Source organism: Trachemys scripta, chromosome 5 (genome assembly GCF_013100865.1).
Source record: "Trachemys scripta elegans isolate TJP31775 chromosome 5, CAS_Tse_1.0, whole genome shotgun sequence".
NCBI classification, from domain to species: domain Eukaryota; kingdom Metazoa; phylum Chordata; order Testudines; family Emydidae; genus Trachemys; species Trachemys scripta.
The window spans coordinates 92,430,674-92,457,077 of NC_048302.1; the positions used below are offsets into that span (position 1 = coordinate 92,430,674).

The 26,404-nt window shown below is 38.3% G+C and overlaps 1 protein-coding gene across 3 annotated transcripts in view; it reads left to right on the forward strand.

The window, feature by feature from the left end:
- The window catches only part of GABRG1 (gamma-aminobutyric acid type A receptor subunit gamma1), a 71,905-nt gene that overhangs the window by 4,985 nt on the left and 40,516 nt on the right, over positions 1-26,404 (forward strand). For all 3 annotated transcript variants that reach the window (XM_034772596.1, XM_034772597.1, XM_034772599.1), the window contains exons 2-3: positions 14,657-14,805; positions 23,130-23,197. In XM_034772596.1, the coding sequence (XP_034628487.1) occupies positions 14,657-14,805; positions 23,130-23,197 (217 nt within the window). The remainder of the gene's footprint in view (positions 1-14,656; positions 14,806-23,129; positions 23,198-26,404) is intronic.

A 26,404-nucleotide genomic window follows, 5' to 3' on the forward strand; every position in this document is an offset into this window, starting at 1 on the left:
TTTTTTCTAATTACAAAGTATAAACAACCATCTAACTGCATTTAAGCCATTGAGTTGTGAGTATGCCTTAAGACAGGGGTAGGCAATTTATGGCATGCCTGCCGAAGGCAGCACGCGAGCTGGTTTTCAGTGGCACTCACACTGCCCAGGTCCTGGCCACCGGTCCGGGGGGCTCTGCATTTAAATTTAATTTTAAGTGAAGTTTCTTAAATATTTTAAAAACCTTATTTACTTTACAGACAACAATAGTTTAGTTATATATTATAGATTTATAGAAAGAGACCTTCTAAAAAAGTTAAAATGTATTACTGGCATGTGAAACCTTAAATTAGAGTGAATTAATGAAGACTCGCACACCACTTCTGAAAGGTTGCGGACCCTGCCTTAATAGAATAACCATGTTGTCATGTCAGTTACGTAGCAGAGAGGAGTGGTGATAATAAATAGCAATGGGCAAAAGTCAATATGATTTCTGTAAAGGGAAATCATGTCTTACTAATCTATTAGAGTTCTTTGAAGGGGTCAACAAACATATGGACAAGGGGGATCCAGTGGACATAGTGTACTTAGATTTCCAGAAAGCCTTTGACAAGGTCCCTCACTAAAGGCTCTTACGTAAATTAAGTTGCCATGGGATAAGAGGGAAGATCTTTTCATGGATTGAGAACTGGTTAAAAGACAGGGAACAAAGGGTAGGAATTAATGGTAAATGTTCAGAAGGGAGAGGGGTAACTAGTGGTGTTCCCCAAGGGTCAGCCCTAGGACCAGTCCTATTCAACTTATTCATAAATGATCTGGAGAAAGGGGTAAACAGTGAAGTGGCAAAGTTTGCAGATGATACTAAACTGCTCAAGATAGTTAAGACAAAAGCAGACTGTGAAGAACTTCAAAGAGCTCTCACAAAACTAAGTGATTGGGCAACAAAATGGCAAATGAAATTTAATGTGGATAAATGCCAAGTAATGCCCATTGGAAAAAATAACCCCAACTGTACATACAATATGATGGGGGCTAATTTAGCTACAACTAATCAGGATAGAGATCTTGGAGTCATCGTGGATAGTTCTCTGAAGAAGTCCATGCAGTATGCAGCGGCAGTCAAAAAAGCAAACAGGATGTTAGGAATCATTAAAAAAGGGATAGAGAATAAGACGGAGAATATCTTATTGCCCTTATATAAATTGATGGTATGCCCACATCTTGAATACTGCGTACAGATGTGGTCTCATCTCAAAACAGATATACTGGCATTAGAAAAGGTTCAAAGAAGGGCAACTAAAATGATTAGGGGTTTGGAGAGGGTCCCATATGGGGAGAGATTAAAGAGGCTAGGACTTTTCAGCTTGGAAAAGAGGAGTCTAAAGGGGGATATGATAGAGATATATAAAATCATGAGTGGTGTGGAGAAAGTGAATAAGGAAAAGTTATTTACTTGTTCCCATAATATAAGATCCAGGGGTCACCAAATGAAATTAATAGGCAGCAGGTTTAAAACAAATACAAGGAAGTTCTTCTTCATGCAGCGCACAGTCAACTTGTGGAAGTCCTTACCTGAGGAGGTTGTGAAGACTAGGACTATAACAGGGTTTAAAGGACAACAAGATAAATTCATGGAGGTTAAGTCCATTAATGGCTATTAGCAAGGATGGGTAAGGAATTGTGTCCCTAGCCTCTGTTTGTCAGAGGGTGGAGATGGATGGCAGGAGAGAGATCACTTGATCATTACCTATTAGGTTCACTCCCTCTGGGACACCTGGCATTGGTCACTGTCAGTAGACAGGATACTGGGCTGGATGGACCTTTGGTCTGACCCAGTATGGCCATTCTTATGTTAACGTTTATGACACTGAAGGGAAGCTTCCAGCTTAGGATGGTGTAGAGGAGACACAGAAACTTAGTTTTATTTAACATTAATGACTGTAAGTTGGAATAAACAATGCATTGAGTCAGTCAGAAGATAAAACTAAAGTATTGGTCCTGCAAAGTTTTACGCACATGAGTAATTTTATGCATGTAAGTATTTTCAATGAGTTCTATTAATCTATTTGCCCATGTAAAGTTAGATTTGTGAAGTACTTGAAGGACCAGGGCCTAAATTGTTAGCAGCTGTGAGGACACTGAAATAATACGAAAGAACCTTGAGAGACTATGTTGTCAGGAAATAGCAAGATGAAATGTAAATGTCAAAAATGCCAGGTAATATATCTAAAAGGAGAGGGGAAGCATATCCAGCACTGTATTTTGGATTCCTCACATCAGTGCAATGGGAGAGATGAATGCAAGTATTTTTTTAAAATTCAAGAGGTTCTTTAAAATATGTTTTTATTCATAGATTTCTAAAGTAAGAAAGGTCCATTATGATCATAAAGTTTGACATCCTGCATAACATTGGCCATATAATTCCACCCAATAGTTTCTGTATCAAGCCCATGACTTCTGTTTGAGCTATAGCGTATCAGAAATATATCCAGTCTTCAGTTAAAGACTGTAAAGTATAGCAAATCTACTGTGTCTCTAGGTAAGGTGTTTCAATGGTTAGTTACTTTATTTTGCCTTATTTCTAGTTTGAACTTGTCTAGCTTTAGCTTCCAGACATTGGATCTTGTTAACATTTTTTATTCTAGATTAGAGATATATGTTACTGCCAGTACCAGTCCCCATCTCTGGATGGTCTCCAGTCTGTTCTGAGTGGACCTGACCATTGGATCCCACATGCTTCTAACCCCCATTCCCTCGACTCTGGGTAGTGACTATGCACTGTTTCTAACTGTGGGTCTCTCAGACACAGTGACAGGTGTCGACTCCACATCTGACACACTTACTTGGGATATGGTCAGGAGCCCATCTGCCTTAAACCTTGATCCAAAGTTTCAACCCACCTGAGCCCTTAGTTGCTCATATAGACTCTCTCAGATGCTCCTCACTGCAGGAACTCCCAAGTTCTCAATTTACTACTTCAGGAACAAAGTGGCAGGCAAGCTTAGCAAAGGAATTTCTTAACCACCTTCACTTTTACTCTCAAGAAAGTACTAGAGAGTTACAGATTTATGCAAAATAATATACTGAGACCCATCCTCATTAGTCTCACATCACTTCTGAGAGTCTGAGGTCTGGTCAGCTTTTCAGGCAAGGCAGTGTTCCTCCTGCTTCTCCCTCTCTACAGCCAGGTCTTCTGGCATAAGGACATGTATGGACCCTCTTGCTCAAAAATTCCCCTCCTTACGTACAGTCTGCTCCTTTTTGCCCATGTGCTCCATCTGGGAAATTCTAACCTCTTCTTCCAGTCTTGTTTCTGTGTTGAGAGTCCATATTCCCATGATGATGGGCCAGTACTTGAAAGACCATCAAAGCTGTGATCCTAGATTGCTCTATGATGGTTTCTCAGCCATAGACATTCAACTAGGTGTCAAGCGCCAAATAATAAATGGATGTTATAATCTAAAATAGAAGGAAACACTACAAAATAAAGGTCACTGTGAAGGTTACAAACCAAGATGGAGGTTGCAATACAAAACAGAGTTCACAATTTGATACAGCCACATCCCACTTTGTCATACTGTCTACTGTTTGAAATCTTTCCCCATAATAAGTATTTGTAAACTATGATCAAGTAACTCCTTACTTTTTCTTGTAGTGACTATTGTAAATAAATGGAGCTTCTTAAGTATCTCACTATAAGGCATACTTTCCAGATGTCAAATCATTCTCATAGCTTTTTTCTAGACCCTTTCCAATTTGTCAACATCCTTCTTGAAGTGGGCACACTAGAACTGAACATATAGAAGTAAAACCACCTCCCTGTTCCCAGTGGCGGATTAACAAATTTGCCACTCCAGGCCCTGAAAAAATTGCTGCCCCCCCGCGCCAGTTCACCTCCGCTCCCCCGCGGCAAGCCTGGGAGGGAGGGGGGAGAAGGGGAGTTGTGGCATGCTCGGGGGATGGCGGTGGTGAAGCGGAGATGAGCTGGGGCAGGGAGCGGTTCCCTGCACCGCCCCCAGGGTTACTCCCTGTGCCCGCCGGCCCCAGCTCACCTCCGATCTGCCTCTGAGCACACTGCTACTCGCTTCTCCTCTCTCCTTCCCAGTGCTTTCACGCAGCAAGCCTGGGAGGGAGGAGGAAGGAGGGAAGCACGGTACGCCTGGGGGAGGAGGCGGGCCGGGGATTTGGGGAAGGAGCGGAGTTGGGGTGGGGCCGGGGGGGGAGCGAGAAAATTTGCTGCCTCCGCAAATTTGCCGGCCTAGGCCTAGGCCTTGTTGGCCTAGGCGATAATACGCCACTGCCTGTTCCCACTTGATATTTCTCTGATCATGCATCCAAGGCTTTCTTTCACCCTTTTAACTACAGCATTACACTGGGAGCTCATGTTCAGCTGGTTATCTACCATGACCGTGTAAGTAATTTTCAGTGTTGTTTTCTTGTGTGACCTACTTCGTGTGCCCTACATTCTTTGTTCTTAGATGTATGACCTTGCATTTGGCTATATTAAAATGCATGTTGCTGAAATGGCCTCACTTTACCAAGTGATCCAGGCTAATCGCTAATAACTGATCTGCCCCCATCATTATTTGTCAGTCCACCAATTTTTGTGTCATATGCAAATTTTACAAGCAATGATTTTATATTCTCTTTCAAATCACTGGTAAGGCTACTGAACAGCATTGGGCCAAGAACAGATCCCTAGTGGCCCTCATTAGAACCACTCTCACTGGATGAAGATTCTCCATTAACAAGTACTTTTCTCTTGCTTACATGAAACCCCCAGGAGATGTGATCCTGTTCTGGACAACACAAATTTCAGATACACAAGGCTTTACTATACTTCCAACATCATGTCTTCAGCATTCATGGAATATCATATCCTTTTTCTATACCATTTTCCCCCTTCATGACTGTAATTACTTAGGCTACGTAATTACCTAGGGTTATCCATTTATCTTGGGTCCTCTGATGATTCTCCACTTAATTATCCCTGTTTGGTTTGGGTGGGTAGTTCCACATTACAGTGTAGAGTTTGTTTACATTTAATTATTCAGTTAATTGCAGGATCTGTCCAAAAAACAGAAAAATGATGGACTTCAAAAATCAGAAGGACCTTTAAACCTGACTCATGTGTAGATGATATCAGGAACTTCAGAAGGATATCAAAGCATTAGAAGACTTGCCAATCCATATTTCTCTGTTTTTCTTATATTCACTTGAAATAAGTTTTCCTAAGCAGGATTTGATTGGACACACTCCTCATTGTCTGTTAGTGGTATAGATACTTTTGATGACTACTTTATTCATTATGATAGGATAGATTTTTTTTTCTGTTTGCATGATATATATTGAATGCTGATTTCAGAAGGTACTTTGTGGAAAAAGTTGAGATGGTTTTTACTACAAGAGGATTTTACAATTGAAAATCCCAATCACATTTACAATATCCAGCTGTTCTTTGGCACAATCAGAATAAGAATTCTACTGATGTTCGTGTGGTAACATTAAAAATATCTGAATAGGAGAAAGGAAGAGCTTCCTTGCTGAAAATAATGAGCACTCTCAAGTACCTTGCTAGACAAATACTTGCTTTAAGGGCCCATGGTAATGAGACAGGCAACTTCAGTGAATTTCTCACAATGGGTGTAGATGTGTGCCTAAAATGCAAAAGTAGATGTCACAATTATCAAGCTACACAAGTTTTTACATCCAAAATAAACTACTTGAAACATCTTCAACAAGATTACAGTGGCGGGAATTGACATGTGAATATGGAGTAGAGTGAGAAACCATTGCTGCTGTCATCTGTGATGGAACAAAAGATATGTGCGGTCTTCAGTAAGATAGCATTTGCATAGTCTTTCATGATGAAACCTTTTCCGGGAAGATTTTTTTTTTAAACCAAGCCACAGAAACCATATGAGAAGATATTTCTTACATTTTTTGATATCTTTTGGGGACTATAACAGAGTAACCTAAGCTGACCCTGATAATGTAATTGGCCAAACAATGTTCAGGTTTGGGGGTGGGGGGGGGGAAGGCAGCTGTTATCTCTTTGTTTACTTTTCAGCATATGTTATTTTAGTCACACGAGAATCTTATTCCTTATCTCAAATTATGAAAGAAGGGGATGCATGAACTGCTAGGTGTTGTCCTTTGTAAATCCAAAATACTGGAAAAGCAAAAACAAAGGTTTTGCAAAAGCCCTGTATGCAAAAGCAGCCTATCTGAAATCCCTCTGCCAATCAAGGTAAATTGTTTTGGGATCACAAAATTGAGCAGTTTTGAAATCAGCATAAAGAAATGCATGTGGTTCTGAATAGAGTTAGTTAAGTGAAAAACTCAACTGATTTCTGGACAGTTATGTAAAATGGGCAACATTGTTAAGGCGTCAAATAACTTTTAAATTGGTTTGGGTACTTCAGCTTCTGAACAAAGCTTTTCAAGAGAAATCAGAACATACATGGTACAAAAGAAGCGTTCGTTATGGAATAGCTTTGGTACATTAGGTCCAATGATAATTTCAGTTTAAAGCTTTAAAGCTGCTTAAACCAATAGCAACAATAACCATCAGAGGTCAATTTAAAATTTATTACAGATGGTATCCACCTAAAAATATATTTAAAGCAGGAGAGAGCAATGTGTAACTTCCTCAGAACATCATTTAAATGGAATATCTTTTAGAATCTATTCTTCAGTGAGTGACTGTTCACAAATTCAACCAAGATATTATGAAAGAAATAGTGAAACTGGAACAGTGAATATTTACTGGAAGAGATGACAGACAATGTCCTTGTTAAGTACCCAGAGATAAGTTTGGTTGCACTGAAAGTTCAGTTACCTATGTTCAGATAGACTTTGTTATGCAAGCATCACAGATGTTGAAGGTCATTTAACTAGAAATATAAGAAAACTGTTTCAAGTGAAGATTTTACTGTGACTAAACTTAAATTGCTGAGCTTATTATTTGTGGGAGAATATTTTTAATGTCCTTTGAAGATATATTGCTAATCTGTGATGAATTAGAAGAGGCTTGATCACCTTGGCATACCCATTAAGATACTGCTAGCTTGATTGCCTGGGCACTTAAAAAAATTGGCAAAGGATTTCATTACACAGAATGATTGAAAGAGAACTGAATGGGTTTCTATTAGGGAGCTGAGTGTTTTTGATTTTGAAACAAAGTTTTTAATATTTAATGTTAAACAATTTTTTGTATCTAGTATATCCTCTAAAAACTCAACCATTCCTCCTGCTCAATAAAAGTGCCTCTGATTTCTGTGTACAATATATTTTAACAATATATTCAGACTTCCTCTTCCTTTACCTTTTTCTACTGCCTTAGAGCCCGATTCTTACATTGAATAGACAGTCTGCAAGTCTGCAAGCAGCCTTGTTTGAAATCACTGGATCCACTTGGGGAGGCAATGTGAAAAAGGGTGGCAGAACTGATTGTTAGGAGTTACATGTCTTGAGCAGAAAAAGGCTAGTTATATTCAAAGCACTTCTAAGGCCTTTATTTATTCATATACAAGGACACACTGATTAGTGTTTAAATCTAACCCTAGCTTTTCATCATATTCCCCCGTAACATAAAATATGTAACCATTATTGTCCGCTCTTGCAACTTGTGATGTTTGGGGTTCCTTTTAAATGGGTTTCCATGAATGTCTAACTTCAAGATCATGAAGTTTTGGCTTTAACCAGAGTTGTTGTCATCACATTGACAATAATGGGAGATTGCGTTTGCCCTCAGCAAAATGGCCTCCATGTCCTTTTATTCTTTGCAGGTGAAAGTGAGGCTGCCGGCTTCCATTGTTTCCAAAGCCAGGCTGCCATCAGGAAATGAGACTGTGGGAGCAGGGGAAAGGGAATGTTTTAGGGTATAGGGCAGGAAGTTATGAGGAGTCAAAGGAATATGGTGTACAGAAAGCAGAATAAGGGGATGCAGGATAATGTGGGGAGCATGGAATAGAGGAAGCTGGAGGCAAATTGAAAGGAATATAGGGACATGAGGTAGAGTAAAGAGGCTGTTGGGGAATGTAGAGAACAGGAGGAGCCACCCCACATCCCAAGGGATGGGAGAAAATGCATAGGGTTCCTTCTGAGAAGTAAACATGGAGGTCTGCCTCATGTCTTTTGAACACGAGGGTTGGTAATACATCAAAAGCAACATAGAGATTATCTCATGTATATGCTCCCTTTTTTGAATCAAACTATCGTCTTTGATTGATCAACTCTAACGTACTTTCTAAGAATGCCTCTCTCTCTCTCCGCCACCGCCCCCAATATGGTTAGTTCTTCAATTGCAGCCACAGAGGTGGGGAGTTCTCTGGATTAAGTACCCATTGCAATGAAATAATACACATTTACAAATGAATAATATTTGTGTATATCCAGGACTCCCAGCCTTTCTCTAACCCACGGAAGGCACAATTGGTCCATTTTGGTTTCTTATTTGCCCTTAATGGGCTTTGGATCAGGTCCTATTGATGATGTGAACTTTGGCCAATTCATCCAATTTCTGAAGCCTCATTACCAGGCCTTGAAAAAGAACTTCTTTATAGTATAGGACCATGTTCAATCATCTGGAGTAGGATAGTGGCTGTTCAGGTGTCTGACGAGCTGGAAGCCTTATCTGGAAGGCTTATCAATAGAGCATTATTGTATAAAGACAAAGTCTATGCAAAATATCCCAAACTGTATCATTAGAAAGGATGGTTATTTGCCTTAACAAAAAGATGAGGAAAGCATCACTTTGTCCAGGCAAAAAGGCAAAATCACATTTTTAATTAAAAAGAAAAAAATAATGGAAGACAAAATTCTAATTAATACAGTCTAGATTACACAGGAGGCCTAGACAGAACACAGTGGGAAGCCCAAAAAGGAATAACTAGGTTTTCATAGCTTGTGTTATGTGATTGGCTCACTTATGTGCGGCATGGAAGGGTTTTACTTACTGGGACTATAAATGAGTAACAAAGTGTGTGGGTTGAACACGGGGGCTGTTAATTTTGTTAACTTAATTTGTTACTCCTGTGAATCTTGTTCTTGTAATGATTTTTATTTAGTGGATACATCTCACACTCACACAAGGCCTGGGAGGATAGAGCACACATGGAGCAAGTCTTGCTGTTACTTACTTCCAGATTCTGTTAAATATATTTGGGTTCTGGCCATATCAGGGCTCTGTCAGCCTATAGAGCAAAGGAACAGAACCAAGACTGGGTCTTCTTAATGTAGCAGTACTCTGCTGTCTGTTGATCACGCAAACTGTTCCTTTTGTTTTCAACTTTGTCCTTGGTTCATTCATATCTAACCAGTATCAAATGTCCCAGGTATATGGAGGTGGAATAGGAGATGTGTCATGAATACCAATGTAGTGACTTCAGTAGACAGTTAATAGGCACTGAAGTACAGTAGAGCCTCAGAGTTACAACACCAGAGTTACAAACTGACCGGTCAACCACGCACCTCATTTGGAACCAGAAGTACACAAGCAGGCAGCAGCAAAAAAAAAGAGTACAGTACGTTGTCAAATGTAAACTACTGACAAAAAAGGGGAAAGTTTTTTAAATAAAAACTTTTTTTTGACAAAGTAAGGAAACTGTTTCTGTGCTTGTTTAATTTAAATTAAGATGGTTAAAAGCAGCATTTGTCTTCTGCACAGTAAAGTTTCAAAGCTGTATTAAATCAATGTTCAGTTGTAAACTTTTGAAAGAACAACCATAACGTTTTGTTCAGAGTTACAAACAACCTCCATTTCCAAGGTATTTGTAACTCTGAGGTTCTACTCAGAGCAATGAAGGGGTTAACAATGGGCTTTGACTAAAGGTAAGTGCAATTCTAGTAGTTCTGTTCAAAGCAATAGTAAAGGTGGGTGCAAATTTCAGCTCTTTTACAAGAGCGTTGACCTGAAATGTTGACCCAGTTATGACCATCTTACTGATGTCTCATCATAGCTTTTTATTATAAGTATTATTCTGTGTTAAGAAGGAAAGCAAAGTCTCCAAGTTCATAAAGTCATAGCGAACACTGTATACTCCCCTGTGGCTTGTGCATTATTAGTTCCCATTATCCAGAAATAAAATGTCTTATCTACCACAATTAATCATTTAATTCATTTATGAAAACTCTGAGGTCATTTTATTTAGAACATTTAATCTTTATGATCATTGATTGCGTTTAGGCACTTACATTTATAGTGTGCATATAATCCCTGGTTGGTACCTAACCTTACATATGCTGCATCCGGCAGAAAGAGCAATATCACTGCTTTATTTTTTATAATTCATTGCATAACCTGACAGATGTTAATTACAACTTAAAGTTAATCTGATTATTTCCCCTCATATTAAAAGTAGAACAAAGACCTATGATATTAAAGTCTAAAGATGAACATGCTGCCTGATGCTGAAAAGACTTATTCAGTCGTTAGTCACTTATGCTCAGGGATTTATTAGTCATGGTAATGTCTCTAATTAGTTGGAGGGTATAGAGCAAATTAGGGCACTTTTTGTCTAATTACAGTTAACCATATATATGTAGTTACTGTTCAGTTTATCATCATAGCTACTGTAATAAAAACCTCTGTTTAGAAATGAAATTTCTTTTTATTTATGGTGAGACTTATTTATGCTCCTTCAAATTTATTTTTATTTTAAAAGAATTCATAGTGAAGTCAAACTCAGTATCTGAAGTATAATGGGTGATAATTAGTGTAGTGCCACGGAACAGTAAATTTTTAATGTTTGAGAGTCTTATCAAATTCATTCTTAATCTTAGTGCCTACAAATATTCTCCAAAGGCTTCATAGAGAGTGGTCTTGTTGAGACAAATCACATTTATTTTCCATTACTTTACACTTCCCGTAATACACAGGAGGAAAGAGATGTCATGCAGTGGAAGTACTGAAATATTCTGTGACTGAAACTGGAAGAAAATAAATATACATAAAAAAGTAAAATTGTCCTCTCTCCACTGGTTTTAGGAATGGATAAAGTTCTAGTGGTAAGGATTGTGGCAGAAGATGGGAGTGAAGGGTGGCTTTAATATACATGAGTATCAATAATTTATTTTTATTATGGCACAGTAATAAAAAGGTTTCTATCCCAAGTCTGCCCTTGCCAGATATTCAAGCTATAGCCTTTAATTCAACAGTTTCATCTCTATGCCATAGAAAAAATATAGCCACACAAGAAAATGAACAAAAATACCCCTTCCTTGAGCTAAAGACATAACTCCTTTAGCTATGAGTCGGTAGCTCTTAACTTTGGTGTGGGAAGGTCACTAAAAGGAGACATGATCATATCCACTTCGTCTATTCCTTCAGAATTTAATGAAAAAGCCCCGATCCTTAAAGTGACTCCACTTGGGCAGATCCCTGCACCTCCATGGAGCCCTGCTGGTTTTAGTGAGTCTTTGGTAACTGCACTGAGTCACAGTTGCAGGGCTGGACCCTTTAAATAAAAAAGAAGAGGAAAAGGCTTGCTCCACAGCAGTGATGTCTCCTTCCAATGTACATTTGTTGTAAATTCAGTCTAGCTACTCATTATCCTCAAGGAAAAAAGCAAAAAGAGTACAGAGCCCATACACTCTTACTAAATTTAAGCAGTGATTAGAGTAACCAAGTAGGTAAAAACAGGGACAAAACATAAAATAATAGCAATTGGTAGTTCTGAAAAGATGAATGTACAGTTGCGAGACTTCTGTTAATACTCATTTTAGTGTTCAGTATGGAATTCCACTAATGGGAATCTTTAAATATTTAATAGCTGATATTTGTATAATGTCTGTACAGTACTGTAAAGATGTTAAGTGTTATGCAATGCCTTTCAAATCTAAGGAACTAAAGTGATTTCCACACTATTACAGGGGGAGCTGGCAGTGAACCCTGTATCTAGGTTGCCCAACACTTTCTATTATAAAAGATTCTTACAACTTTTTGAATAGTTATTAACACCTCAGTTGTTTGCTGTAGCCCTTTGATCTTTCCCAGGAGGCAAGCCCTGGGATCAGAGAGGTGCCTTTTGCTCATTCCATGAAAATCCATTCAGCTTTGGCTTAATTCTAAACCACTGAAAATAGGAATTTCCCTCTTGTGCCTGCTTTAATTTTGGCAGTAAGCCAAACACCATGAACGTTCTAAGGCCATGTCCTCACAACTGCAGCAGCAACATGTACTGCAATGGGACCCCCCAGGAACAGACTGAGCAGCCATAGTTGTTGTAGCAGGGAGGGGAAGATAACACTGCTGGGCTCCCCCTGACCACCTGGACATCCAGCATGTCACCCTAGTAGCCCAGTCTTCCCTCTAGGGGCACTACATGAGACAGAAAAGTCTTTCCACCTCCCAAAGTGAGAGACAAAACCAAACTAATATTAATCATCGTCCCAAAGCCAACACTTTCTGTGAAAAAAATAGTTTAGTTTTAATCCCAATTTTCAATTGGAAAAAAACAGTTTTGATAGAATTTTTTCAACCAGCCCTAATTATGTATTTTGAGAAATTGTAGGAGATCATCTGATTAAAGACTAATTTGGGGTATCTATACAAAGGAGCAGAATTAAGTTTAATCATTCATATTCTTGCAGTGTCATTTCCCGACTTCTTTGGATACTTGACTCTATAGGCTTAAAGTTTTCTCCATGTAGAACTTTTTCTTTTTGATTTTATTTTGATGAAATAGAATCAAGAGGGCTTGATTTATATGTGCATAACACTTTTAAGTTAGTTTAGACATTTAGGCTTAAGAACTTTGAAGATTCCCCCTTAATGATTAAAAATATGCATTGACTTTTGTAGTCATTTATAATAACATATCTTAATGGCATTAATTCATTATAGGAAAGTAAAACTTTTTAAAACTAAAGGTGGGATTTTCCAAATCACCTAAGTGACTTTCAGTGAGACTTGTGATCATTAGTCACTAGAATACGTCTACACTACATTTTAAAACCTGCAGCAGCGACTCTCAGAGCTTGGGTCTACAGGCTTCTGCCACAATGCTAAAAACAGCGGTGTAGATTTCAAGTTTGGGCTGGAGCTCTGGCTTTGAAGCTCAGGCAGGGTGTTGGGGTTCAGAGAATGAGCTCCAGCCCAAGCTGTAAGGTTAACCCTGTTGTTTTTAGTGCCATAACACAAGCCCCATGAACCCATGTCTGAAGGCCAGGTCTCTGAGACTTGCTGCCATGGGTTTTAAAATGCAATGTAGATGTATCCTTAGGCACTTCTGAAAAATCTTACCCTAGGAGTACAATGGAAAGCAGTAATTTTTTTTTAAACATTATTGATGTGCAACTTCTTCCAAGGATAATAATATAATTCCTTTTTGTTGCCTAAATACCTTTGCTTATCTTATCATTGTAACTATGACTTTTATGGGTTCCATATGCTCTATTATAATTAATGGTAGCCATTGTCTCTTTGTCAAGATACATTGTATGACTCCCGTAGTTACTGCTGAGAGAAGGTGGGTGCGGTAATATCTTTTAATGGACCAATTTCTGTTGGTAAGCGAGACAAATTTTCGAGCTTACACAAAGCTCTTCCAATAAAAGATATTACCTCACTCACCGTATCTCTCTAATATCTTGGGATCAAAATGGCTACAATAACACTATAGTTACTACTATCAGTTTGATGCACATTGTTTGATTAGAAGCCCACAGCAATTTCCTTGAAATAGGTGGATGAGTAACATAGATTGCAAATGTTAGCAATGGAGAAATATTTAAGTCCACACTCATTTGATTCAAATGGAGAGAAAATTACTTCTAGGCAACTTTTGCCCTTTTGGAGATCATCTGAGTGGGTCAATAGACACAATAGACACAATAAGCCACTACCATTTTTCTTCTGACTCAGTGATAAATTATAAATTGCTTCTTATCTAATTGAAGGGTAGATAATAAATGGGCATGTAATTGTTTTCCTTGTGTATTTCTTCGATCTTGATAAAATGTCCTGATAAATAATTGGAACTAAAATAAATAATAGCACTCTTGCTGCCATATGTTTAAATGCAAATAAACTAATGAAACTGACACAACTTTTAGCTCCTAACTATGAACATTTAGTCATAAAAAATGCATACATTAGGAATCCTTTCTCATTATCTGGACTAAATAAAATAAATGTATTTGGTTTTAGAACATTCTGAGGCTTGAACCAAGTATTACCATATGGGAAATCTTGGTTTGGGAATGATGTCACTGGGCACTAGGAGAGATGGCAACATTAAGGTGATGGTCTTGATTTCTGAGAGACACCTACTCTCATGATTCAACACCCCTTAGAAACATTAAGATAGTGATTTAAATACAACAATTAAATTGGGAAAAGCTTACAAAAAATCAAACTAACAGTAAAATTGTTGTCAAGACTTCATTCAACTTCACTTTATTTGTGATCTGAGTTATTGTTTCTGAATGGCAAACACTCTTCTTGACACATTTCTCACGTGGATGAGATATTAGGTTCTCTGTGCTGCCATAAAAATAAGCAATAAAATATATCAATTAGTGTAACTATGTGCTGGCACCAGAATATGTTCAAATCTTTATTCTACATAATAACTAGGCTGCCATATTTACTCTTTTTATCATTTCATTCTTCATGCAGTGTGCATTTGTTTCACTGTTTTTCTTCCCCCATGTTTCATTGAACCACGCTTAGTGCTGATAAAGCAGATGATGAGGATGATGAAGATCTAACAGTGAACAAAACATGGGTACTTGCACCAAAGATTCATGGTGGAGATGTCACTCACATACTGGACTCTTTACTTCAAGGCTATGACAGTAAACTTCGGCCAGATATTGGAGGTAAGTTCATCTCACATATAGTAAATAGAAAATATGAACCAGAGAATGCAGACATTGCATGGGCTTTAATGAAATGGTGGCAAGTAGCTGTTTAAAAGTCAACTGTTCATAATTAATGTATCAAGCTAGATAAACAGAATGTAAATAACATGGAATGTGTGAAAATAACTTTCAACTTTTTTATAGCAAGTACAATAGAAATTGTATATATCTGTTTTTGTACTATGTAAAGTATTTAATTTTTAAGGCAGTATCAAATAGGTAACAAATTACTGCAATTCCAAGTTTGTTTTTTCATTTTCCTATTTTAAATGTGATACCTCTGATAAGAAGGTATTCCACATACAGAGCTCTCATTGACTGTCAGAAATCTACCCTGAAATCTGCAAATATTTATTCAAATGTTTCTACCCAGTATTTTTAGTCCTGTCGGAGATAACACAATGCAATCTGTTTCATGAACAGGTTTAACTCAACTCACTGTTACTACTTATTTGTATCTAATCATGGAACACCGTAATACCAGGGAACAAAATATATCGGAAGGACACAACAGGTCATGCTGGTGAGGGAGTGGAACTATATGTGAAAGAAAGTATAGAAGCAAATGAAGTAAAAATCTTAAATGAACCAAAATGTACCATAGAATCTCTATGGATAGTAATTCCGTGCTCAGATAATAAGAATATATCAGTAAGGATATACTAGCGACCAACTGACCTGGATAGTGATAGTGACTGTGAAATGCTCAGGGAGATTAGAGAGACTATAAAAATAAAAAAATCAGCAATAATGGGGGATTTCAACTATCCCCATATTGACTGGGTAAATGTCACCTCAGGATGGGATGCAGAAATAAAGTTTCTTGACACCTTAAATGACTGCTTCTTGGAGCAGCTAGTCCCGGAACCCACAAAAGGAGAAGCAATTCTAGATTTAGTCCTGAGTGGAGTACAGGATCTGATCCAAGAGGTGAATATAGCTGGACAGCTTGGTAATAGTGTCCATAATATAATTAAATGTAACATCCCTGTGGCGGGGAAAACACCACAGCTGCCCAACACAGTAGCTTTAATTTAATACACAAAAATAAGGAAGTTAGTTAAACAGAAATTAAGAAGTACAGTGCCAAAGCCTCTCTGGCTTTAAGATTAAGCTTGATAAATTTATGGAGGGGATGGTTTGATGGGATAAAGTGATTTTAGTCAATAGGTCAATAACGTGCAATCGCTGGTATTTAGTAACAATGGTCAATGATGGGATATTAAAAGTTACTACAGAGAACTTTTCCAGAGGGTCTGGCTAGAGAATCTTGCCCGCATGCTCAGGGTTCAGCTGATCGCCATATTTGGGGTCGGGAAGGAATTTTCCTCCAGGGTAGATTGGCAGAGGCCCTGGAGTTTTTTTGCCTTCCTCCACAGCATGGGGCAGGGGTCGCTTGCTGGAGGATTCTCAGCGATTTGAAGTCTTTAAATCATGATTTGGGGACTTCAACAGCTGAGTCAAGGGAGAGAATTCTTCCAGGAGTGGGTGGGTCAGCTTTTGTGGCCCACATCATGCGGGAGGTCAGACTAGATGATCATAATGGTCCCTTCTGACCTTAGAGCCTATGAGTCTATAAAAGTGAAATCATTGCAAGCTGCATGGAAACTTTTTAAGACACCATAATAGAGGCTCAACTTACATGTATACACCAAATTAAAAAACATAGTAAGAGAACTAAAAAAGTGCCACCATGGCTAAACAACAAAGTAAAAGAAGCAGTGAGAGGCAAAAAAAGCATCTCTTAAAATGTGGAAGTTAAATCCTAGTGAGGAAAATAAAAAGGAGCATAAACTCTGGCAAGTGAAGTGTAAAAACATACTGGTAATTAGAAAGGCCAAAAAAGAATTTGAAGAACAGCTAGCCAAAGACTCAAAAAGTAATAACATTTTTTTAAGTACATCAGAAGCAGGAAGCCTGCTAAACAGCAAGTGGGGCCACTGGACGATAGAGATGCTAAAGGAACACTCAGGGAAGATAAGGCCATTGCAAAGAAACTAAATGAATTCTTTGCATCAGTCTTCATGGCTGAGGATGTGAGGAAAATTCCAAAACCTGAGCCATTCTTCTTAGATGACAAATATGAGGAACTGTCTCAGATTGAGGTGTCATTAGAGGAGGTTTTGGAACAAACTGATAAACAGTAATAAGTCATCCGGTCCAGATGGTATTCACCCAAGTGGTCTGAAGGAACTGAAATGTGAAATTGCAGAACTACTAACTGTAGTTTATAACCTACTAGCTTCTGTACCAAATGTCTGGAGGCTAGCTAATGTGATGCCAGTTTTTAAAAAGGGCTCCAGAGGTGATCCCAACAATTATTGGCTGGTAAGCCTGACTTCAGTACTGGGCAAACTGGTTGAAACTATAGTAAAGAATAAAATTGTCAGACATATAGATGAACATAATTGGTTGGGGAAGAGTCAACATGGTTTTTGTAAAGGGAAATCATGCCTCACCAATCTACTAGAATTCTTTGAGAGGGTCAACAAGCATGTGGGCAGAGGGGATCTAATGGATATAATGTACTGAAATTTTCAGAAAGCTTTTGACAAGGTCCCTCATCAAAGGCTCTTAAGCAAAGTAAATTGTCACGGGATAATAGGGAAGGTCCTCTCATGGATCGGTAACTGGTTAAAAGATAGGAAACAAAGGGTAGGAAAAAATGGTCAGTTTTCACAGTGGAGAGAAGTAAATAGTGGTGTCCCCCAGGGGCCTGTACTTGGACCTGTCCTATTCAATGTATTCATAAATGATCTGGAAAAAGGGGTAAATAGTGAGATGGCAAAATTTGCAGATGATGCAAAGCTACTCAAGATAGTTAAGTCCCAGGCAGTCTGCGAAGAGCTACAAAATGATCTCACAAAACTGGGTGACTGGGCAACAAAATGGCAGATGAAATTCAGTACTGATAAATGCAAAGTAATGCACACTGGAAAACATAATCCCAACTACACATATAAAATGATGGGATCTAAATTAGCTGTTACCACTCAAGAAAGAGATCTTGGAGTCATTGTGGATAGTTCTCTGAAAACATCCACTCAATGTGTAGCAGCAGTCAAAAAAGCTAACAGAATGTTGGGAATCATTAAGAAAGGGATAGATAATAAAACAGGAAATATCATATTGACTGTATATAAATTTTGAATACCGTGTGCCCCATCTAAAAAAAAAGAAATTGGAATTGGAAAAGGTTCCAAAAAGGACAACAAAAATGACAACATATGGAACAGCTTCCATATGATGAGAGCTTAATAAGATTGGGACTTTTCATCTTGGAAAATAGACGACTAAGGGGGGATATGATAGAGGTCTATAAAATCATGACTGGTGTGGAGAAAGTAAATAGGGAAGTGTTATTACTGCTTTTCATAACACAAGAACTAGGGGTCACCAAATGAAATTAATAACAGCACAATGCACAGTCAACCTGTGGAGCTCTTTGCCAGAGGATGTTGTTAAGGCCAAGACTATAACAGGGTTCAAAAAAGAACTAGATACATTCATGGAGGATAGGTTCATCAATGGCTATTAGCCAGGATGGGCAGGGATGGTGTTCCTAGCCTCTGTTTGCCAGAAGCTGGGTGACAGGGGATGGATCACTTGATGATTACCGATTCTGTTCATTCCCTCTGGGGCACATGTCATTGGCCACTGTTGGAAGACAGGATACTGGGCTAGATGGACCTTTGGTCTGACCCAGTATGGCCATTCTTATGTTCTTATGGATCAAGGCTCCTTTGTTTTAGACTTTGTACAAACACACAGAAAGAGGTGGCCTTTACCTGAAGAGTTTACAGTTCGAATCAGTGGTTTTCAACCTTTTTTCATTTCTGAACCCCTAAAATATTTCAAATGGGGGGTCCAGAACCCTTTGGAAATCAAATATAGTCTGCGGCCCCCAAGGGTTCATGGACCACAGGTTGAAAACCACTGGTATAAATAGATGAGACAAAGTCTGAGAAGGGAAACAGAGGCACAAAAAGGTGAAATGACTTGTCCAAGGTCACTGGTAGGGCCAGGATTGGAATCTAGGTTTCCAGACTCCCACACCAGTGCCTTATTCATAAGTCACATTACCTTTCTGTTTCTGAGAATCTTTTTTTCACAAACTTTTGTCCCTGAATAAAGCATAGGTTATCATACTGTTTCCTGTGTTACTTCTCTCCAGAACCAGGAAAGCTTGTAGCCCTATGCTTCACAGGCCTCAAAATTTGGCCCATACAAAGAAATACAATCTATACCTTCAACTCCTGTCCTGCTACTTATTGAAATGCAGTAAACATTTAACAGAGAAAGAAACAAAATCAGTCAATAATGCACTCATCCTATACTCCATTCCAATTATGTTGATAAAATCTGGTGTTGATTTCAATGTCTCAAGACTTGCAGAACAGTTACTTGACTGGGATTATCCTTAATTTTCAAAGTAATAATATCCCACTGAAGAATTTTTGCTGTTGAATTAATTTGACTCATTTATAGTAGGAACATTTTTGTCTCTGAGCCTGAAGCTCATGGGTTCAAATACCAGAGCAGGATTCGGTCTCTTCCTGATGTTAACACAGCATTTCAGCATGTGAGAACAAGGGGGAATGCTGTGCTGTTAAAAGTAGAATCCTTTGACTGAGACACTGGGTTCCCTTTTCTGCCTGTTTCTGGTGACTGTCTAGATGAAAGTTGAGAATCCTATGACAATTTTGAAATTTAAAAAGAGAGAACACCATTGTGTAGCCAGTCTTTTTCTGTCCCTCTCATTCCAATATTCATGAGCTTTGCTAACTGCTTTATAGCCACTTGGTTTGTTTATATGTTCATTATTACTAACTTATTTGTTGTATGTACTTTGACATGCTTAGAGCATGAAGATGCTATTCTAAAACCATATTCTGTTCTAAGCATACTACTGCTGGTTTCTACATGGAAACAAGATTGTATAAATCCAAATTACATACAGACATTACCTTGTGGAAGGTTTTTATTATTAATCTGTATATATTAGGAAATCAATAAAGTGAAAGTGCGGTAATGCCTTGCCTTGCTTTTTGTTTGTTTGTTCCAGGGATTTTTTTTGGTTCATTTGGCCCTTCTGAGTTTACAGTGATCCATGTAGTTTCATCCTTAGTCCCATGTGTGACGGGTTTGGTCACAGAGACTCCCTTGGTACTGTCACCTGATGGGCTGGAATTACCTCTGCACCCGTTTTCCCTGCCAGCTTGGGACTTCCAGAACCTGCCTTGTTGAGCCAGACACGCTAGCCTGCTGCAACACAGACCCAGGGTCTGGTCCACGCCCCCAAAACTGCAGACTTAACTGAAAACAACTCAGCAGGTCACCTAGTTCCCAATGGGAGCCAAACCCCAAATAAATCCATTTTATTCTGTATAAAGCTTATACAGGGTAAATTCATAAATTGTCTGCCCTCTATAACACTGATAAAGAGATATGCACAGCTGTTTGCTCCCTCATATATTAATCACTTACTCTGGGTTTATTAATAAACAAAGGTGATTTTATTAAGTATAAAAAGTAGGATTTAAGTGGTTTCAAGTAATAACGGCCAGAACAAAGAAAGTCACAAAGCAAAATAAAACAAAACATGCAAGTCTAAGCCTAATACATGAAGAAACTGATTACAGGTAATATCTCACCCTCAGAGATGTTCCAATAAGCTTTTTTTCACAGATTAGACCTCTTTCTACTCTGGGCCCAATCCTTTCCCCTGGTACAGTCCTTGTTAGTTGTCCAGCAGACATCTCAGGTGGTAAGCAGGGGTGTTCTCATGACTGGCAGCCCCCTTCGTCCTACTCCATCCCCTTTTAGAGCTTTGGCACAAGGTGGGAATCTTTTGTCTGTGCTTGTCCCCACCCCCACCTCATCAATGGAAGAGTACAAGGGTTAAGATGGATTCCAATATCATGTAACATGGTCACATGTCACTGTAAGACCCCTAGTCTCCATTCTTCCTGGGTTGGCCCACAGGTACACAGGAAGGCATGCAGGTAAATAAACCATTTACAACCAGTTGTCCTAGTCAATGCGAGCCATCAAGATTCTAAACCATCATTAATGGCCCATACTTTGCATAATTACAATAGGACCTCAGAGTTATACTTCATATTTCTAGCTTCAGATACAAGAATGATACATGCATACAATTAGGATGGATATATTCAGTAGGTTATAACTTTTGTTATGAGACCGTACAAGAGACCTTTTGCATAAAGCATATTCCAGTTACCTCATATTCACACCCATAAGCATATTTCCATAAAACATATGGAGTGTAATGTCACACCATGCATGGTCAGTTCTCAAAGTGACAAAAACATGGATTGAGATGGTTGACATTTTCAGAGCTTCCAATGTGAAATAAAATGGAAAAAATAAAGATGTTCACTGTTTTCATCACTCCCCACTCCAGTCTCTGTTCCCTTCACCCCCATTTTTGACCTGTTCTAGACAGGCACTGCCTAGATGCAAAGGAAAAAATGACACTTCTCTTGCTAGACACAGGGTCCAGCTACTAAAGGGGCATGCATGAGCAACAGGAGATTCACAAGGACCCTCAAAATGCAAATCTGCAGTATGAAAGGGGGGCACACTCACCCAGTCAGAAGCCATTAGAGTGTTCACTAATTCTTATAGATGTTTTCCCCCACCTGCCAACTTTACTTCTGTCTCGTCCGAATTGGGCATCCTCCATCCTGATGTCATCTAAACTCTGATCTCATTCTGAGATTAGGTTATCTATTCTGCTGGATCAGCTGAAATGGGAGCTTTGCCAATGATTTCAGTGGAGCCAGGATTTCACCCTCCTGGCCCATTTAACAGCACCCTGAACGCGTTGAACAGGTGTAGGTAGACAGATGGAACCTTGTGGTACCTCACACGAGGACCCTTGAGTGTGAGAAACAATTGGTTATCTCATGGATCTCTCCCAAACTAGGAGAGGCCCATTCTAGAGACCACAAGTGTGCCCACAGTATCTCAGCAGCTCTTCATCACCTCTGTACAGCCATGTCATATGACCTCAAATGTTCTTTGGAACTGAGAAAATAGAACTCTACTTGGGTCAATGAGAAAGCGGAAAAAAATTAATTCTATATTAAATACTTTCCTTGTGACTCTTTTCTCTTTCTGCCCATAAATCAGCAGAGGGACAAAGGGGCTTCATTTTTAAAATCTTCCAGCCCATACCCACCACATTTTTATTCTGCCAGGTCCTCTTGGCTAGGGACAATGAGACAACCTTAATTCTTCCTGCCCTGTTGTGAGGTGCTGCATGACATGTCCTCTTCCCTTCATGTATATCTTCACGCACTCTGCAATATGAAGTAGAAAAAGGAAAAATTCATAGTAACAATGTTTTTAAAAAACAATAATTCTATTGCTGAGTCCTGGCCTCTCTCTCTCAAATTCCCCTCCTATAAACCAGCCGGGGGAAGGTACTGCATCCATCCTGTGACACCTATACAACAGAAGACCTTTATAAGGCAGACAGGTATTTTAAGAGACTATCCAAATAAATTGAAGGCAATTCTATCCTTCCTCTGTTAGAAGATGATCTCTTTAAAGAAGCTAGTTTTTTGTTGAACACGTTAGACTGTCTTCCTTGTATTATGAAATGAAAGTCATTTAAATGTTAAATATTTTAAGAGTTCTAAATTTTGTCTATGAAGTGACATATTGATCTAGTTGATAAGAATTATTAATGCATCTTCAGGTATGCTTTCATTGGAATATAATTACATAGTTTGAAGAAACCTGGCTAAAAGCCATTTTATTTTTCCTACACATCTTCAATAAGAATTGACAAATTACACTGAGATTTTTCTCTGTGCAGTATGTAGATATGTTTACTCCTAGACCTGATGGATTGCTGTACATATGATTTTTCCAAACATTTTCTTCTTTCTGTTTATGATTCAAATTTTATTTTGGCAGATGAATTTTTTTATTTTCTTCCTCCACCTGACCTTTTTCCATCACTGCTTCATATAGTTACAAAACATATCAGACAAAGGTAAATTTTCCAGTATGAAACAAAGATTCATGTCGAAGATTGTAATTTAATGACAATGAAAAAAGGGAGTTATGTTTCATGTGATTCTGTGCACAGTGATCAAAAGCCAATCTTATGCAATGACTACCTCTTCTGTATTTGATAAGAGGATCACTTTTATTCTTATTTCAATAAATAGCATAGGTTACATTAACAGCATACAGTATATAGAGTTGATTACATATGTAATTATTATGGCTACTCTTTTGTTTAGTGAGAACTACGGTAATTGAAACAGATGTCTATGTTAACAGCATTGGCCCCGTTGATCCAATCAACATGGTAAGTCCTGATTGACTGAAAAATATATTTGGATAAATAAGAAATATCACTATCTTTATTCAGATTAATGCCTTTAACTCCTCTAACTTTCATCCAAGTATAGTGTGCCCCGTAGTGTTAAAGAACATTTATGTTATGTTTTTATATTGAATTATGATACCATTATGACAGAAGCTGAAGATTCTCTGTACTTTGAGAATAGTTTTCTTATTAAAATCCATCACCAAAAATGGTAATTAATAAAAAAAAAAAAATGCCATGACCTACCAAATATAATGCATCAGCTTTTCAGCTGAGATAAATCAGGGTAGTTCACTAAAGTCAATGGAGCTTTGCTGATTTACACTAGCTAAGAATCTAGCCCAATATTTTAGTATTCACCAGTTCAAATCTTAATTAATGAAGAAAAATAAGAGTTGAGCTGGCATTTGTGAATTAACAATAGTTTTATGGAGTAATTTTCATAGGGATGGAAAGCGGGGGAAATATGAAACTGCATTTTTTGGCTGTTCTTACAACTCTTACTTAGTCTCACCAGGCCTTCTCCTATTGGTATATGTTGGTGTATCTCAATTGACTTCAAGGGGGTATGCTGATGTACACCAGCTGAAGAACTGATCCATCATATTTAAAAGGAACTATTTTGTAAAAGACTGAAGTAACAGCATTCTTGATTGATATTGGTTGTATGCAGTTTCTTAAACTATTTGTATTATTTTACTTTTACAATATGTGTAGTTTCTCATGAAAAATATTGGCAGCTTAAAAAGGAGTCAGCGTATGCCATCCCCTGCAAAAGAGTCCTCTCGATTAGCTGTTGCTCCTAATAGGATGAGCTGTTAGCAATCCTTGCACTCCCATGAACTTGAGGACAGAGATTGTGTCTGGCCCCTATGCATGGATGAGGTCAGCTCATTGTACCCTCTACCCTCAAGCACACCTGTCCAGCGTCAGACAAACTCTTGCATTCATACAGCATGTGAGTACTTAAAAAGGTAAAGAATGTGCACATTGCAGTGTTAGACGTTTCTGAGCTTTTTATAAATGGTTACCTTAAATGATTATAAAGAGGTCCAGTGTTTTTGCAAAGACATCCATAAGGCATCACATTCCATATCCTGTTGTAAACACCAGTGTTTCATATTCAGTTAGTTCTTGTAAATATTCATGGAATTCTCTTTGCTATCAAGTGTTGCACGCTTATTAGGGAAGGAGATTTTACTAAGATTCAAATACACAAGTATGTAACGCACATCTGCTCTGTGGTGCTTTGTCTCCCTCTATTGGTGGCTGAGGTTGATGAGCCTGCTATAACCTTACCTTTCAGTGCAGACAACAGAGGCTCATTGTTTCAGGTCCAAAGGTCTCAGGTTTGATCCCCACCTCCAGTGACCCACCCATGGACATTACATTGCAAGTATATTTACACAACTTTATCTGAGTTGCTGTAATGTCTCCCATAATGTTTTATCGGGCAAAAATAAAATAAAATATAATAATCTTGATTTTTTTTTAATTGTTACTACCTTTTCTCTCTTTATCTGCCACTGTTCTTCTTTCATGCCTCTTTTTCTCTCTTTCCTTCTATCCTAAAACCAATAAAATGCTTAGTTTCACTCTCCTAGTTTCTCCATTCTCCCTCTTTTTACACAAACATCTCATTCATCGTCACTCCATACTCCAGGCCATGATTAGGTAAACAGGATATCTCTGCTCCTGGGTTAGGTTGAGTTCAATATGAAGGAAGACTCTAATGTGCTGATTTGAACACAAGGCTCCACTCTGTACTCTCAGGGCATCTGTTGGCTTTTTTGTCAGCCTCTGCTATGCAGTGAGTGGCTGACTTCACTTCTGTTAGGAAGGAGTTACAGGGAAGCAGATTTTTCTTTCAACTACTGATTTCAAGTTAAACACCCAAAATTCTACAGTTTTTTTTTTCAGCCAGTACATCTCCAAGTTTTGGGTGCTAATATTCTGCAGATAGATTGATGTTTGGAGGATGCTTTTAAAAAAATACTTTGTAGCTTTGAAGTGTACAATCCATATTTGAATTGATAAGATGTTGTTATAGCCTCTGAAAAGGATGGTAGTACCCTATCTTCTAAAGCCTTTTAAAGTGTTTTTGGTATTTAGTGCCAATGAAAATGGGCTGATCATTGACCACAAGAAACACCAAGCACCTCTTCTCTTTATATATACTTATTGTTACATGTAACACATTATATTACTACCCTAAAGAGATTAGAGCAAAATAACTTCTGTCTCTTTTCTAGTTTGTACATTTTGACAACAGTTTGTATATCATCAGTTTCATTATTTCTACTGTATAAGCAATTAGGGGATGGTGGGGGAGGGGAGTTTGTAATATTTTAAAGACATTATTGTAAAACCACTAACATAGGAAGGCATAATCCATGACAATATTTATAATTAACTTATTTTAGAAAGTTGTGGTGTCCTTCTATTATTTAATCTGGTCATATGACACAATATAGTCAGAAACAGCTTTTTTGTAACAGAATATAACACTGAAGTAGTATGTCACATGAACCGCTGTTTCTGAACTAGTTTGATAGAAGGATGCATATTTTGAAGAGCAAACCAATTACCTTTCTGATTTTAGTCTTTGTCCCCCACTTCTACCTGATGAACACATTTATACTTGCATGAAAAAAGAGGCTGTAAGTGTATATGAGATAGTTGGTAGAATTTGTCTTTGATTGCACCATTTTGTAGGTGTGGCTGCCAGGATTTAATTTACTGAAGTTCTACATAAATTTTAAAAGGTGTGGACATGATAATCATTCTCTTGTGCCTATAGAGTGTTTTCAGACACCATATGGTCTGTGAGTATCTATAGACACCAGGTGCTTGAGTAAATATCTTCCATGTACAGTACAGGTACAAATCTGTCTAGTCTTTGACATCATACAGTAGTCACACAAGATATGACTAAGAGCATTTTGAATGACCAATGCCCTGGTTACAGCGGTAAATTCTGCTGAGGCACAGGTTCTATCAACATAGAACTTAGGCCCAGATCACACAATGAGTTTCCAATTCTCATCCCGATGCAAGCCCATTTACTTGGGCTTTGCGTAGATCCACATAGGGGTTTCAGATGATGGAATCCTTTCCTTCTCCTCCCAGACAGGAGCCAGGTACAGAGCCACGTTATGTCTACTAGTACCAGTTCGAAGTAGTGGT